This window comes from Colossoma macropomum, unplaced genomic scaffold (assembly GCF_904425465.1).
Source record: "Colossoma macropomum unplaced genomic scaffold, Colossoma_macropomum, whole genome shotgun sequence".
In the NCBI taxonomy this organism is placed as follows: domain Eukaryota; kingdom Metazoa; phylum Chordata; class Actinopteri; order Characiformes; family Serrasalmidae; genus Colossoma; species Colossoma macropomum.
Genome location: NW_023494787.1, coordinates 28,386,027 through 28,401,547, shown reverse-complemented (window position 1 = coordinate 28,401,547; position 15,521 = coordinate 28,386,027). Strand labels below are relative to the sequence as shown.

At 42.5% G+C, this 15,521-nt stretch overlaps 1 protein-coding gene across 1 annotated transcript; it reads left to right on the top strand.

The window, feature by feature from the left end:
• Positions 1-975: 975 nt before the first annotated feature.
• Positions 976-12,867, top strand: mafk (v-maf avian musculoaponeurotic fibrosarcoma oncogene homolog K). Its single transcript, XM_036566758.1, has 3 exons — positions 976-1,291; positions 11,572-11,648; positions 11,898-12,867. Exons 2-3 carry the CDS (start codon positions 11,604-11,606, stop codon positions 12,333-12,335), a joined length of 483 nt encoding a protein of 160 aa, XP_036422651.1. The 5' UTR covers positions 976-1,291; positions 11,572-11,603; the 3' UTR covers positions 12,336-12,867.
• The last annotated feature ends 2,654 nt before the right edge of the window (positions 12,868-15,521 follow it).

Below are 15,521 nucleotides of genomic sequence, written 5' to 3'. Positions count from 1 at the left end.
CCACCCAAAATGCGAACACAATTGCTCATCAGCTCCAGCCGCCAACTTGCACTCGACTTATGATGTGCATGAAGGAACCCAGCACACCAGCATGCGATTAGATCCATATGTCTCCTAGGAGGAAAATGCACGTGTGTTGAGTCACTCAGTGGCAGGGCTGTTCAGCAGAAGAAAAGAATGAGCCAGCTAACTTGGCATCTTGCCTCCAGCCACAGTGGATCCAGCATACACTTAGTCAGTTCCTTTGGAGGGAAATGAGATGGCAGTTTAGTATCTATTTGCTAACCAGTTTTGATCCAGTAGTTGCTAAGGGAAATCTAACCTTTAACCCAGTAAATGGCCGGGAGCCTCACTCCTACAACTTAAGAATAATTCCAGTTTGCACCGTTTTCCAAGTAGCCTAGTTACTGAATAATAAGCCATAGGCTGTATTATGTCTGGAAATTTAAAGAACCAAATAGCTGAACAAAAACTGTAGCCTCTGCAAAGTAAACTATTCAAAAGTAGATTATAAGATGAGTAAGTGTTTTTACGCTGAATTTCCTTGCCTTGCAGTATGCAATTGGCTGGAGATGTGGAATGCAGTCGCCTCAGAAATATGGCAGGCATTTCCAACAGCCATGTTATTACATATTAGTATATTAGTAATGTCAGACAGAGGGCGCTGTTGACTCCTTTTTAAGGCCACACCAACGTAAAATAACTATATAAGCAACAGAGTTTATAAGTATGAGCTCTGGAAATGCCATTTTCCTCGTTATCAGCTCTTCTGAAGCTTTAACAGTAATGCCGAACGAGACAAGAAGCGTAAACGAGAGGAACAGCTACAGGTGCTGACTGACCAAAGCAGTTTTAATAAAAAAATAAAAAATGTTTAAACTTATGTTTTTAGCGCGTCCTCCGCTTCTCCACCTCGTTCTGCGCACGTACAGTCGATATTTCTTCACTGGCCAGATTTAATTTCGCCAACTCTCTGAAAGAATTCACCAGCTGCGTCTATTTCTGGCCTCCCCTAGTTTTTCCCGCCTGGCTGACGTCAGCAGAAAGTTATTTTCATGAATGGAGGGGGCGGTCACGAGGAGCCGGTGACGCGCGTGCTTGCGGAAGCGGAGAGTGGAATGTTGGTACACTGTTGTTGTTTTTGTAGTTTAATGTAGTTGGCGGTTCCGTTTCGGCTCGGCTGCGGGACACTCAGACCCAAAAACCTGCGACGAGCCACGGCGAACCCCTCGCTTTAGGATAACCCCCCTCAAGAGTGCGCGCTCCCGGCTAGAAATTCCGCGCTCACGAGGTAAGGTGGTGGTAAGGCTTTTTTCTGTTTGGAGGAGATGTTTTGAAATTCCTGTCGAAATCGCTGATGTTCTCATGATGACGGAGCGGAGCCGAGCCCCATTCCAGAATATTCCGCAGTACAATTTATGGAATTTTTAAAAAATATATACTTCTCTCTCAGCACGTTCACCTCTGTAAGGTAGATGGGTCGAAGTTTTTTAAAGTTTAGAAAATATTTGATAGCAAAAAAAGTGCTTAATGTGTGGACACGTGTGTGAGCTTGAGACCTGACAAACAGCGCTTGCGAGCAACACTTGGCGTTTAGCGTCGCTTTGCTTATTTCAGACGAGCGCAAAACTTTGGCTTGGCTAGATAAATCCCAATATTTAACGTAAATTACATTTTATTAAAAAGAAAAGACTATTTAAAGGGAAAAGAAGACAGCTACGCTGTTCGTTCGCATGGTCGAGGGCGAATTTGACATATATTTTTTTATTTTCGACGGAGTTAGTGAAACTTTTCTGCTCGCTGTACATTTCTCTGTGAGTAACCGATCCTTAATATTACGACATAAGGAAATAACACGTGGTGTGCCCTGTAGGATTTCTGGGACAAAGGGCACTATAGCCAACTCACGCCATCTGAAGGACTCTTTCTGGCATGTTTGAACCGCTCGTTTGAACTGTAGTGATAAGTAAATATGAAATATGAGGCGAATATTGTGTTATTTGTTGTTATTGTGTTGATGTACGCTGCGCTCAGTGTCCAGGCGGCGGGCAGAGTTCAGGGTGACGTTATGTCAGATGTGGGAGTTCACTCGCTCAGTCAGTCAGTCAGGCAGTCGCTGCGCTCTGAGGCGCTCGCGCTGCGTGTTTTTCACTCTCTTTCAGACGGTCTTACGAAAGAAGGTCATTACTGTAGCCAGCGTTTCCCGCTTATATCCTTGGCCAGTCCTCATAGCACGGTTATTCATGTAACCAAACTCGTCATTTATATCAGCAAACTATTAATAGGCTACTTCCATATGTGGACATAGACGCGCTAGTTTTACAGTATCTGAGGTAACTGCTTGTTTAGCGCCGTTTGTGTAGCTAGCACTCACTCACTCACTCACTCACTCAAACCCTGAAGGAACATTTTGGAGTTTGTGCAGTAAATCTGCAGACTGTTCATATTCAGGAACATTGGACAATAGTCCATTTTGTGGAGAGGCTAGTACCAGAGCTACGCCCTCATAGGAAAAGTGAGTCATAACTGGATAATGTGATTCATTTCCACATGTGATAAAAGAGTTGTCATTAGGCCCTTCAAAGTGACACAACTGGGCTCCTTCAATGTAAGCAATGCAAATAATTTCTCTGTCAGAAACAAGACTCTGTCTATGTTATGTCTAAAACATGTCCATTTATGGATAATTTAAAAAAGGGCCACCATCCAGTTACTTGTGAAGGAGTGCTCTCTACATCTTTGTTAGTGGTGAGGCTGGCCTTTAGTTTTATTGTAATACTTTGGCACTTGAGATAAACTGTTACGCACAAGCCCTCTACATAAACTCCTGCTGCTATAAATTAAGGGAGGTAGTCCTTGATGTAATTCTGTCTGCTGGGCTGGCTATGACCACAGTGAAGAGCAATGGCTGTGATGATTTCAGTTTTAAATGGGAACTAAAAAAAAAAGTTGCTGGGCTGAAATTACACTCAAAACTTTCATAAAATATGTGCAATAAGCGAAAGCGCAAAGTAACTTCCTATCTTGCTGCCAAGCTCATGGCTCAGTAAAGCAACCGTATTCACTCATCGATGACCTTTGCCCTCGTGATTTATGTGGAAAATTTTGGAGGAGGTCCACCCCGTTGCTCCTCTTTATGTCATACTGTACGCAGGCAGCGTGACCTCGTCTTAGGGTTTGTCTGACTCACGGCGGCTGAGGTGTCTGTGGCGCTGACCTCCCACACCTATTGCGTCGTCTGCCTGCCTCTTTTAGAAGCCGTGAGGAAGCACATGCTTGTCTCCATCATAAGATGCACACGTGGGCTGGTCACCAGCATGGCCCACACAGCCCTGTCCTCACTGTTAGAAGTGGCCTGTGCTCACGCAGCTTTTCTTCATCGGCATTTGATCACATGTCTTGCTGGAGGTCAGAGTGAATCGGAGTTGTGATATTTGTCAGCTGCATATTCAGTGTCTAAAGAGGACACAGTGCCTTAACAAAAGTTGTGGTAAGAACCACACAGCTGGGTAAATGGAAGCGGATGCTTACTGTACTCTTTGTGGTTTTGCAGAGCAGGCTTTGAAAGTGAATGAAACAGTGGTGGTTAGTGAATTAATGACTCAGAGCGAGATGCGGGGAACTCCAAAGTCTGAAACTTTCTATTTGAGCAACATGTCTTGACCGAGGCAGCAATATTAGCCTTAGTCATCATGAGACAAAGTTTAGCTATTTTGACTAATTTCACTTCTGAAGGGTCAGAGGTCATATTTGTTGTTGCATTATCCTAGCAGCTAGTAATTGGCAGGATTGAAGTGGATGGCTGACCCATATCTGACCATTTCATCAGCTAGAGCATAGACAGTCAGTCAGCATGTGTAACTTATTAGCATGTTGATGTGTCTTGATTAGGGTGGGTAGGGGATGCATTAGCTCTTTCTGGGTCCCAGTGAGAGCTCTGTGGGGGTGTCTGAGCCACGATGTGCCAACTGCACCCTGCCCTTTTCCTGTTACTCTCACCAATTCCTGGATCTGAGAGGAGTGACCGCACCACACTGTGGTTTTGGGCTGTGGATGTGCCGTCTGGAGCTAAAAACCCATTTGGGTGATTCGATGTTTATGCTAGTAAGAAGCAGTGATGTATTTCACAAAGCAGGATTTCTCAGGAAAATGGATAATTTGAGCCCAGCATGAGGATTGTGCAATAGAAATACCCTCAATCTTCCCTCCTGTTGGACAGGCTTGACTTTGGGCTTAATTTATCTGGCTAAATGGGAAATCCTACTTTGTGAAGTTCCTCCTGAACAAATGTAGCTTTACTATTCCAAGAGATTAAACTCTCAGTCTTTAGACTATACATGCCTACCCATAAAAGAACAGAGCACTATCACATTTGATTTTCCTTCAAAGGTTTGAGGTTATTAACTGGTCTGTTTCAAACACCTGTATGATTTGCTGGGTTTGCAAGGCAGCTGAAAATAGATGTGTTACACATGTTTCTTCCTAAGGGACTGTGTTCACTGCTTTCTGCTCTTTACCCACGGTGTAATAGCTTCCCGTCGTCGTACATACTAGACTGCCTTGTCTTTGTTTTGTGCATGCTTTGCATTCCTCTGAATCCCTGCGTCCCAAGTTGGAAAAAAGTAGCTTTGCTCAGATATCTACCTCTCCTCCCTATCCGCAGAAAGTTCCGGTGATCACGCCAGCCCCGTTCCCCGTACTTTTCCTTCCGCCCCGTGAAACAACGGGATTTTCCAGGAAACGTCAGTTTGGGAGGGTGTGATTCCCTGCCGTTCGTCCTCGCTCTTACCAGTAAACAGCATGACTCACCGCTCAGCTATGCTCTCCGTTTCCTTTACATAATATCCCACCGAATGCGCAGCTACAGCGCTGTGGAGCATAGTGGGCAGGGTCCAGAGGAGACAGGCCTCTTCACCTCCCTGTGAAAAACAGCCCAAGCTCCGGAGCAGGGAGGAGCCAGCTCCTTCTAACTGTCCTCTCAGCAGAGCTAGTCTGCTCAGTGCAGAGCCTGCACAGTTAACTAGAGGGTAGAGAGATAGCAAAACAAACAGCTAGGACAAACCAGCGTGCCAATTATCATGGCAGCGTAAGCACAGGTGCCTTTGAAGTACTGTTTGACATCGCCCGAGGTCTGGTGTAATACATTACCTTTCATTCAACTCATAATCATGCTTTGAACTTGCAGAAGCCTCTTTGCCGAAACACAGCAGTTTCACAGTTTACAACAACAACAGTGGCTTCAGATTCCATAGTGAGTCTGGGACTTTCTGAGAAGGCTTTTAAATCTCAGAGCACAAATAGTGCAATTATATCACTGTCTGGGCCTAAAGACAACCATACAATGGTTAAACCCGGACCATGTAATGCTTGGTAAATATTATTGCTGTTGGCCCGAGATTTAGTCATAAATGATTCTGCTGCTTTGTTTTATTGGGATCAAACGAAGCTGCGCCAGTAAGCATGACGCAGAGACTTCTTGTACTTTACATCGTCGCAAGTAATGGAAAATATTAAGGATTTGGCAGTAAACTTTTTCTAGCATGGGGTTTTTCCTTTTTTGTGAAACCCAGCACTGCGCACACTTATTTTCACAATTATATTATTGACTGTAGTTACCCCATGAGCTTAAATACAGTGACTAACATCCTCATGATACCACCTACATATTTAAACACAGGGTGATGACCATCTTTCCCTTGTGATCAATGAAAAGTTTCAGTTCTGTTTCATCTGTTTATTCCAGACGGTGTCTTAATATTTCTCTAACCAAGATAGCATTTTATAGAGCAGTGATTCTAGCAGGATGATGCTGAGTGATCTTTGCTGGGCCAGAAAGAACTCAGCAGTTATGTTCTGCCTGATTAAAGTTTCTCTGATGCTATGAAGTTCCTTTTTGCTTAGAGATGGCACAATACCACTTTTCCCTTTTCAATGCTGATACTAAAACATTGAGTAATGGTACCGGTACCGATACCAATACGGATACAGTATTTTTTCGTTTAAAACCACAAAGTATTAAATTTATTTTTTAATTTACTCGAGATGAAGTAGGCTATCATGCTCACACTACTCAAACACTCTACAACCCCATAGGAAGAAATACACAGCTAACAGCATCACATCACACAATTTGAGTTGAGTTCATGCTAGATTTGTTACAAGATTGGATCACGTTCATTCTTTTTTCCCTCCATTATTTTCTGCTGTTATTGGTCCTATACCGATACCCATCAATACTGATATGCTGTCTGTTTTTGCCCAGTATTTTAATTTAGCAGGTCCTCAGTGTTATGACCACAGAGACAGAGTACTGATTAAGTGTTCCTTTACTTTGAATCATTCAGTCACTAACAATTGTTGTATTAGCTTATTAGGTTATCACTGGACAGATGAAAAGCCAGGGACCCTTAGTTACTGGTGCAGTAGCTGTTGTCTTAGATTGTGCAGCTCAGGGGAAAAAAGTAAAATAAGTCATTTCATGTTGTGTAAATATGTTGTAACATATTTACATTTGTGGTCCGAAGTGTGAAACTTTGATAAACATCTCTGTTAAAATGTTGAGAGCAGGGAGGGAGGTAAGATCAATATTATGGATTCCAGTAAAAAAAGGTTATGATTTTATATTCCTGATGACAACCATGATAGTGATGAAACTATAATCTCACTCAAGCAACTGATGAATGAAATGATAACACACTTGATGGCATAATCACGGCGATAACTCACTGAGTGACTCATCTTTGGATGATAGAGCCGAATGCCTAGAGATTTAAAAATGTCTGAATGAAACTTGCCTACTAAACATATGAATAATGATACAGTGGTAGTTTGAGCAACTGAATAGTTATAAAGTAATATTAGAGTGATGGTCAGAATACTTGACTGATAAAAGTAACATTTACTGTGCAGCATTTTTGAACTGCTCAGTGTTTGAAATGATCATAGCTTTTCAAAACAGTAAAGTTTGACAATCATGCATTCGATAAGTAATCAGGCATCAACATCACTTTAGTTGTTGAAAGATTGGTAAACGCTGACAAAATTGTGGGGCCTTGAACCTTTGGTCCTAATCCAAGTGGCCTCCGGGTTACTTAAGTTTGAAAACATCAGTTGTCAGCATATATATTAACTGGAAGAGTAGCTGACGTCAGTGTAGTTATTCTGTGTCAGAGGCTTTTAGACGGACCAATAGGCAATCATGTCTAAAAGGGTCTTTTTTATTCCTGTGTTGGACTGCATATACAGTTCAGTCATTTCTGTAAATGATCAAATATCAATAATATGTATTAATGAGGAGAAAAGGAAAAAAATGTCAAAAGCAGCTAAAGTTACTGTCTGCCACATGTAGGGACATTTATTTTCAGAATACCTACAGTGCAGTGCTTTTATACTCTGATGTTTAGACTTTAATCCATTGCTGTCTTTCATGAACTAGCACATTTTTTACATGACTTCTGCAGTTTGCTCTAATCTTGTATGAGCTTTCAGTATCATGTTGTGTTAGATCTCTCTATATAAGTATTTTGGTAGAAACAGAGCAAAAAAGAGTTAAAATGTTAAAACTGCTACCATACTAAAGTAAGAATAAGCTGAAGCTAAGGAACTGATTTGCCTAACTCTCTTCAGGCTATTCTGAAGGTGAGAAAGTTATGCGGGAAAGACATTAAGTATGCAACTTTTCCAAATGGAAAGTGGGGGCCCCTTAAACCTTGCCCAGTATGTGTATGTGTGTGTATAGTGAGGAATGTGGCTCTGTTATCCCCACTTCGTGCACTCTCCATGGCTTCTCTCCCAAGGCTCTTTCCCTGTGACATGTTTTTCTGTTTTCCTAGCCTGGCTCTTGATAGCCAGAATAAGAGCTCCAGTGTTTCTGTAGCCTGTTGAACGTGCGTCGCCAGAGGCAGCGGCGAACCGGGTGGGGTGTGTGCGGGGGTGAAAATGCAACCGTTGTTCTGCAGTAGAGATGATGAAAACGTGGCCTTGGGATGCTAGGGCTTTTCCTCTTTAGTGGGATTGCACAGGAAAAGGGGGCCCCGCTCTGGTCAGGTCACTTCACTTCCCACTGCAAATGGAAAAGGGGGGGCGACCACACGCCGTTGGAATTTGAAGGAAATTTGCTCTATATGTGAGTGAGAATGAGAGCTGAAAGGCTCGAGGCCCTATGTATAGAGAGAAGGGGGGGTCTTCTTTTGCATTTGCTTCGATGGGTCTTCCCTGGAAAGAAAAGCAGGGGCTCCCCCCTTGACGCAGCCCTTTTAAAAACAGCCACTTCAAGCCAACTTGCTGTCTAGGAATGCTCCTCTCATTGCTGCTGGCCTTGCGTCATTTGTCACATACTTTTTGTTTCTGGCATTAACCCTTGGGGACTGCTCAGTTTTCCATGTTCCATGTGGGAAAAGCACAAGTGACGCCATCATCTTGAACATGCATACCATTGCTAAAATTCAAAATCTTGCTATATAAGGTTCTGACAACTGTCTTTTTACTGACGGTTTCAGTGTACTGTACGCACTAAAATTAGTTTTGTACTTCACTATTTCGATCTGAATAAAATGTGTGGCCAGGCCCATATGGGACCTTACGCTGAAGGCCAGATGGTATGAATCAAGACTTGCGCGTACTTCTCATGTGGTGTTAGGTTTCAACTGTGCAGTTCATTATCTGTGCTGAACCTGACCGAGGATCCCTAAACTGCAGTCTTTGATCCCGTCATGGCTAAACCATTCGGACTGCCGGTTAATGCATGACAGGTGTACCGTACTGAAACCAACCATGAGAGTGACTAAGAGCTTATCATCGTAGCCCAAACCTAAGCCTTTATGTGCTACTCAATGTAGCAGATCACCCGTGTCACTAGGAAACCTACAGTATCCAAATTTTTATAGTTATGATTCTTCCTTTACATACTTTGAACTTGTTTGTTGAAGACTGTTTTCTTTAAAAAGCATATATACTGTGCAAAAGTCAGACATGAGAGACCACCATTCACTGAATTTGTACTTTGTAATTGTAATTAGAAAGAAGTTATTCATTTTTCAGGAGATATTTCTGAGGACATGAGATATAAGATAATCCACTGGCATAAGGAAGGGGAAAGTTAAAGGAAAACAAGTGAAAAAACAGGAGTTTCCATAAATGGAGTTCAAAAAATTATTAAAAGTTAGGCCATAGAGAAAATGGGGCTCTTAACAACCGTGCCAGACCTGGTAGGCCACCAAGACTGCCACCATCAGAGATCATCTTTGAGAGATAGGAGAAAAACAAAGCTTCACTCTTGATCTGGAGAAATCCACAGGTGTTTCTGTCCATCCTTCCACTGTGGGAAGACAAATCAATGGGATGGGTCTGAAAGGATGTGTAGCTGACAAGAAGCTGTTACTGAGAAAAGGAAACAGATGACAGAAGTCCATACCTCAACATCATTGAATTCTGAGAATTAGCAAAATGCAACCAACTTCTAAAACTGAACTTTTGAGGTGTAAAAAATATCCCTCCAGATTCTTTAGTAAATATAAAGGATGGACACATTAAAAGAATATCTTGTACTTAATGGCTGATTTAAATGGAAGTTATATAAGTGAAGGGTGGTCTCTGACTTTTGCACAGTGCTATATCTGTTGAATAGGTTTTGTAATCGAAATGCCCAACAATGGGAACCCGCCCCCCATATCTTCTCCCCTAAAGTTACTATTTTAGAAAAAGCATTTTCCCCAACAATAATTGTTATATATAACAGTATTATAACAATATTATATATATCATATAATTTCAATTCATATAAATACATTCTGTACAATGTGGTCTTCTGTAGGGAAGATGTGAATAAGGACATAGGAATGTAGAGACATCAGCAGAATCACAGATAACACGCATTACTAGGAACAGATACGAGACTGCCTAGGAACGGATGTTTTCCTCTGAATAAAGGATTAACAACCCGGGGGAATAATCACTCTTCTTTTGATCATCGATGGTGAGCACGATGCTGCTGTTGAGCTTGACCTAGAGTCTTTTCCCTGTTAATGAGGCATCACTTATCACATTTCCACTTAAATTGCATTGCTGGCAGAATTTTATGGTCAGCACACCGAGCTAAATATAACCAGCAGAGTTAAATAAGGGCATGAAGCAAGCCAGGAAAGCCCAGTGTAACAGAATCCAGTCTGTCAGCCGCGCTCCTAAACCTGATAAAGTACATTGTCTAAAAACAAAAATATAACAGTGACTGTGTAAGGGAAACTATTTGCGAGTGACACAGTGCCTTCTGGAATGTTCCGCATATCTCCTGCATAGAAAAAAGTACAGTATGGTCTCGGCTTAGCAGAAACGAATCCCAACACGTTCCAAAAAAAGGTGCATGACCAGCGTCTTCTGCCATACTTTGTTCGCTTTTTAGGGTGATGATTGCTCCTTTAGCAAAAGATGTAATTAGTGTCTTAAAAGGTGTGATGTAACTTTAGTGTACACAAAAGTCAGATACATTTTAGGAAGATTCTAGATAAACATAGACACATAAACCTAAGCATACACATAAACCAAAGACATACACTGAGATAAAGCAAGTGTTTCTGCTCAACTGCCTTGCGTAAAAACCAGTGTTTCATAAGTGTCCTTATCAGTATTACCCATCTTTGGGAGTTGTATACTGGGTTTGTTGAGGAGGTTGCCCACCATGTGTGGCAACGTTATGAATGAACCTTGTTTACCATTGGGCTGCTCATGTGACCAGCACTCCCACACCCATTAGCTGGGCGTCTCCATGGTAGCACTCTTCAACAGAGTTCACGGTGCATTCTGACACTGAATGAGACACTCCTGAAATGGAGACCGTTGAACGCGTCTTTACGGGCTTTTTTTTGTCAAACTTTGTCTTATTTTGGCTGTGATGTCTGTCTTGAAACTGCAAGCTCCTCTGTACAGAAAGGTCTTTTTAAAGCCCGCTTGAGCAAAAAATAACCTGGCGCGGATAGCTGAGCAGAGAGATCAGACAAAGCCTCATGTTGAGGGCTGACCTGCTTCTATTATTGTACTCGCAATGGTCTAGTGAACTACATTGTGAGAACGCTCCCTCAGCAAGTAAACAGGGTTGCCCTTGTCTGGAGCTCGGTTTGTGGGGCAGTGCTGACCTCTGGCGGCCAGCATGCAGAACTGTTGGCTGACTTTAGTTTATTAAAGAGCAGTAGATATCAGTCTTAGTCCCCATGCTCCTTAGTACTTATATTAGTCTTCCAGTCTTAGTCCCCATGTTCCTCCTCTGGCACCCTTTATTCAAGTCATCATGTGACTTCACAGGTGCATTAAGGCATAAGTACATGTTTCAATGACCATCTACTGCTTGAGACTTACTCTGATTGATCCTTGAGGGCCACAGAGCTGTGCAGTTTGGCACTTAAAATGCTTTCCAACTTCTGATTCAACTCATCATCTAATTACTAAGCTCCTTTATTAACTGCATCAGCTGTCAGACTGTGCATTGCTGTTGCCCTCCAGAACCAGACTTTGCATCAGTTCAAATTTACAGTGAGTTTTTGTCCCTCATGCATTAATGAATCCTCTCCATTCTTTTCACAGGCATTTCTTAGAGCTTCTGACCAGCTGCTTGCATGCAGGGTATGACGACTCATTTTAAACCCAGCAAAGCTTTAAAGGTAAGCTTTGTTTTCAGTGTTCATTCAGTGTTGTGGGACATTTTCCCAGGCCCAGATTAAGCCTAAGTATAAAAAGGATTTTTGTTTAAAAAAAAGAAAAAAAAAAACAAAAAAAACACACACTTGCAATAATGGTGTATTTAAGCTATGGTATTACAGTTTGCTCCAAGCCTCAGCTTAAGCTTTGTCTGGGACTCTGTCCCTACAAGCAATATGTTTAGAGTCATAGCATTTTATACTCTGTTGCAGGTAAAGAAGGAGGCGGGTGAGAATGCGCCGGCGCTCAGCGACGATGAGCTGGTGGCCATGTCGGTGCGGGAGCTGAACCAGCACCTGCGCGGCCTTACCAAGGAGGACGTGGTGCGACTGAAGCAGCGGCGGCGCACGCTGAAGAACCGTGGCTATGCTGCCAGCTGCCGCATCAAACGCGTCACGCAGAAGGAGGAGCTGGAACGACAGAAGACGGAGCTGCAGCAGGAGGTGGACAAGCTGGCCCGGGAGAACGCCAGTATGCGGCTGGAGCTGGATGCTCTGCGTGCCAAGTACGAGGCGCTGCAGTGCTTCGCCCGGACTGTGGCCCGCGGGCCACTCTCACCGGGAAAGGTGGCCGCCACCACCAGCGTCATCACCATCGTCAAGTCGAACAACCACAGCCCCAGCTCCCCGCCGTTCTCCGCGCCATCATAGGAGGACGGGAGGAATGCAGGACGGTCCATCTGGTCCAGCCCGGTTTTCCAAACCCCTGGCCTGGCCTGGCCTGCATCCACCCGACCCGCGACTGAGAAGGACACTCAGTGACTAGACTTGAGGGGGTGGGGTGGGGGAAGGGAGGCTGACTCTGTGTGACAGTAGACTGCATTGACTTCTCTTTCTCTCTCTTCGTTTCTCTGTCTCTCCCTCACACACACACACACACACACACACACACACCTTTCTACGTTGTCTGTGCACTGTGCTCTAAAAACCTCCGGCACCGGCAGGGCACACTGGCCTCTTCCTCTCTCTCTACCCAGACTGAGACTTAGCAGAAATGAGACTTGCTGAAAGTGGGACTAAGTACTTGATTTAACCTGCCATGGCAGTCTGTGATAGCTCTGATGCCTGTGGTATCTTGCATTTTACATCAGAGAGTAAAGATATATTAGCATTGTAGAACGTTCACTATACTATATTCTTGTTGATATCATGCTTGTTTTTCTAAGTAGTTTGAAACATTGCATGTTGCCTCCGTTGGCAACAGTTTAATGGGCACAGATTCTAACAGCTTTTCATCTGAACTTTTATATTGCCGTCCATATGTGAAGACAAAACATGGTTTCATCACTGAAATTAGGACCCATAATCTGCTTCATACTTAAGGGATATCAGATACCGTTGAAAAACTGGTGAAGAGTAGAAACTAGAACAGGGAAGTTCTAGCCATTGCAAGCCATGTGGTTAGTTGTAGAATAGTCCTGTACTTGATTCACAATTTAGACAACAAAGAAGCAAATAGAGTGAACTACAGGGAAAAACAGGCTAGTGGCTAATACTTAGCAATTTCAACACGTGAAATGTATGAATAGCACTTATTTTACTGTTAAATTACAGTTTAATACTACAAAAGCACTTGCAAAGTGGAGTTATGTATAGATATATAAGAATGAAATTCTAGACGCTTCTTGAATACAGACTACTTGTATAAGTCAATCACAAGATTAACCCTTCGTTGAACGTTATCCTCTGATAGCATTAGCTAAAGGGTACATTTAGTTGTCAGTTATCTTGAAAAAGATATGCACTCTCTTTCCCAGTTTTTTTCCTCACCAGCGCCATAATGAATGGTAGGTAATCCATATTGGATATAGAGATTATGGGAGCTGCCTTGGCAAAGTAATGCAAGTCCATTATTACCTGTATATTACAGAACTTAAGCTATGGCCTCATGAATGAAAATATCATCCAACTTCAATTTCACACAGAGAATTCCGTCCATGTAGAAAGCATTCCTACTGCTAGGTCACGAGAGGTGGCACTGCCGGTGTTGGTAATCCCTGATTAAACGTTTATAAATCGCAAATACTTTGAAATTTCGACACAGACTCTTGGGTAAAGACAATCCTGACGTTTTGACTTGAATTGAGGTATCATGTTTATTCAGTTTTCAGAAAATTATCTGACTCTCAGTGTCTTAGTGAAACGACTAGTCGTAAGTGAGAGTTGTTGTTGTCAGGATCTCTTACCCAAGTGACTATGACTTTTCCTTCTGCTCCATTTCCCTGTAGTGGAGAGCACCGGGGGAAGACTGTGCTGCTGTGTAGCTCGCTGCTAGCCTCGGCTCAGTGAGCTACTGCTGTGCTTTTAGCATACTTATGTTTTTTGTATCTTCTCTGATGTTTTATATATGTCCTTTTTATGTTCAAATGCTCATTCTCGTTTGTTGTTTTCTAATGTTTCTGTGTGATTTTTATCTCTGTATTTTACATGGTTTAGGGCATGACATGCATATCTTGGGAGTAGTGTGACTTTGTGACAGTCTGTTTAAGTTCAGTTTTACTCGATTGATTTCTTTCAGTTGTATAATCTTCTCTGAGACTTCAGACACAATAGCCATTCTCGCTTTAAAAACCCTGCTTGCAAATAAGCACATGTTTAATCAGTCAGTCAGCTCCTAAATCTAGCAGTGTTCATGGTGATCCAGTGCTTTGGGCTCACACAGATGCTTGTGCTATTTTTGTCACAATATGAATTGTAAAAGAAAATGCATAATTTCAGTATTCACAGGGTTGTAAGACATTGTTGTGGTTGGTTGTAAACCGACAGACAGCATTTCAAACTATGTGTCTACGGAATGCGTGGCCGCATTGACTAACAACATGCAGTTTTTTAAATGTAAATGTCACAGTTGCTGTGTTTGGCATATGTTGTAACCTCAGATGTGTTTTTCCCCCCGTTTTACTCTACTCATAGACCACAAAGGCATTCTGAAAAAGCCCAAAAATTCCCAGCCTCGTGCCCACTTTTCTCAGTTCCTGTTATGTGGAAGCCATTTATTAATTCCCCACAAACTCTTACTCTCATTTCCTCATTAGGGATTTCTGTCTAATTTGGTCATTTCCATTTGATTCAGATGTTTAAAGAAAACTGACAAAGCGGCTCTTTTCGTGCTTTTTACTGACATCTGGTGGTGATCTTTCAAAATGCTGTGAATAATGCTGGTGAATCCAAGCGACTGCCTCTCCCTGCTTTGACAACAGAGGCATTGTTTTTTCTCTAAAGGATCTCAGCTACCACCAAAAGTGATAGGCTACTTCATTTTTTTCTTTCAGAATACTAAACAAGTCCATACATTCTAGCAGGCAGATTATAATGTCCCCATTTGTTCTAATTGGGCCTTGTCACACTCAAACCAGGGCACATGCAGCTCTAAAATGGTGCCAGTGCTCTGTTGGCCAGTTTGGATGCTACTTCTTGCTGCACACACTCAAATCGCTGAGGGTGTAATCTGATGCTGAAGAAAGGACATTAGCCACCTGTGAACTCTGATGTCTCTGCACAAAAAAATGGCCTTGTCGTCTTCTGGACAAAGGTGTACTTTTCCATACCAGATTCCATTTGTAGTTCCTTCTCATTTCTCTCCTAACATAGTCCATGGTGAGCATAGCATCTTGACTAAGTGGGTACTTTTTGGTCGTTATATTCTGTGTATGCTGTGTGTGGCCTTTTAGGCTAAACAGGTTAAATTATTCTATATTTTACACATGACTATATCTATTTTTGAAAGTATAAGTATATATTATATATGCGCTCAGACAGTCCTTAAAGCTATTTACCATGAACGCACATAGGAATTTTAACCAATGCTCTTGAGCATACTTGCCTATAAAACAGAAA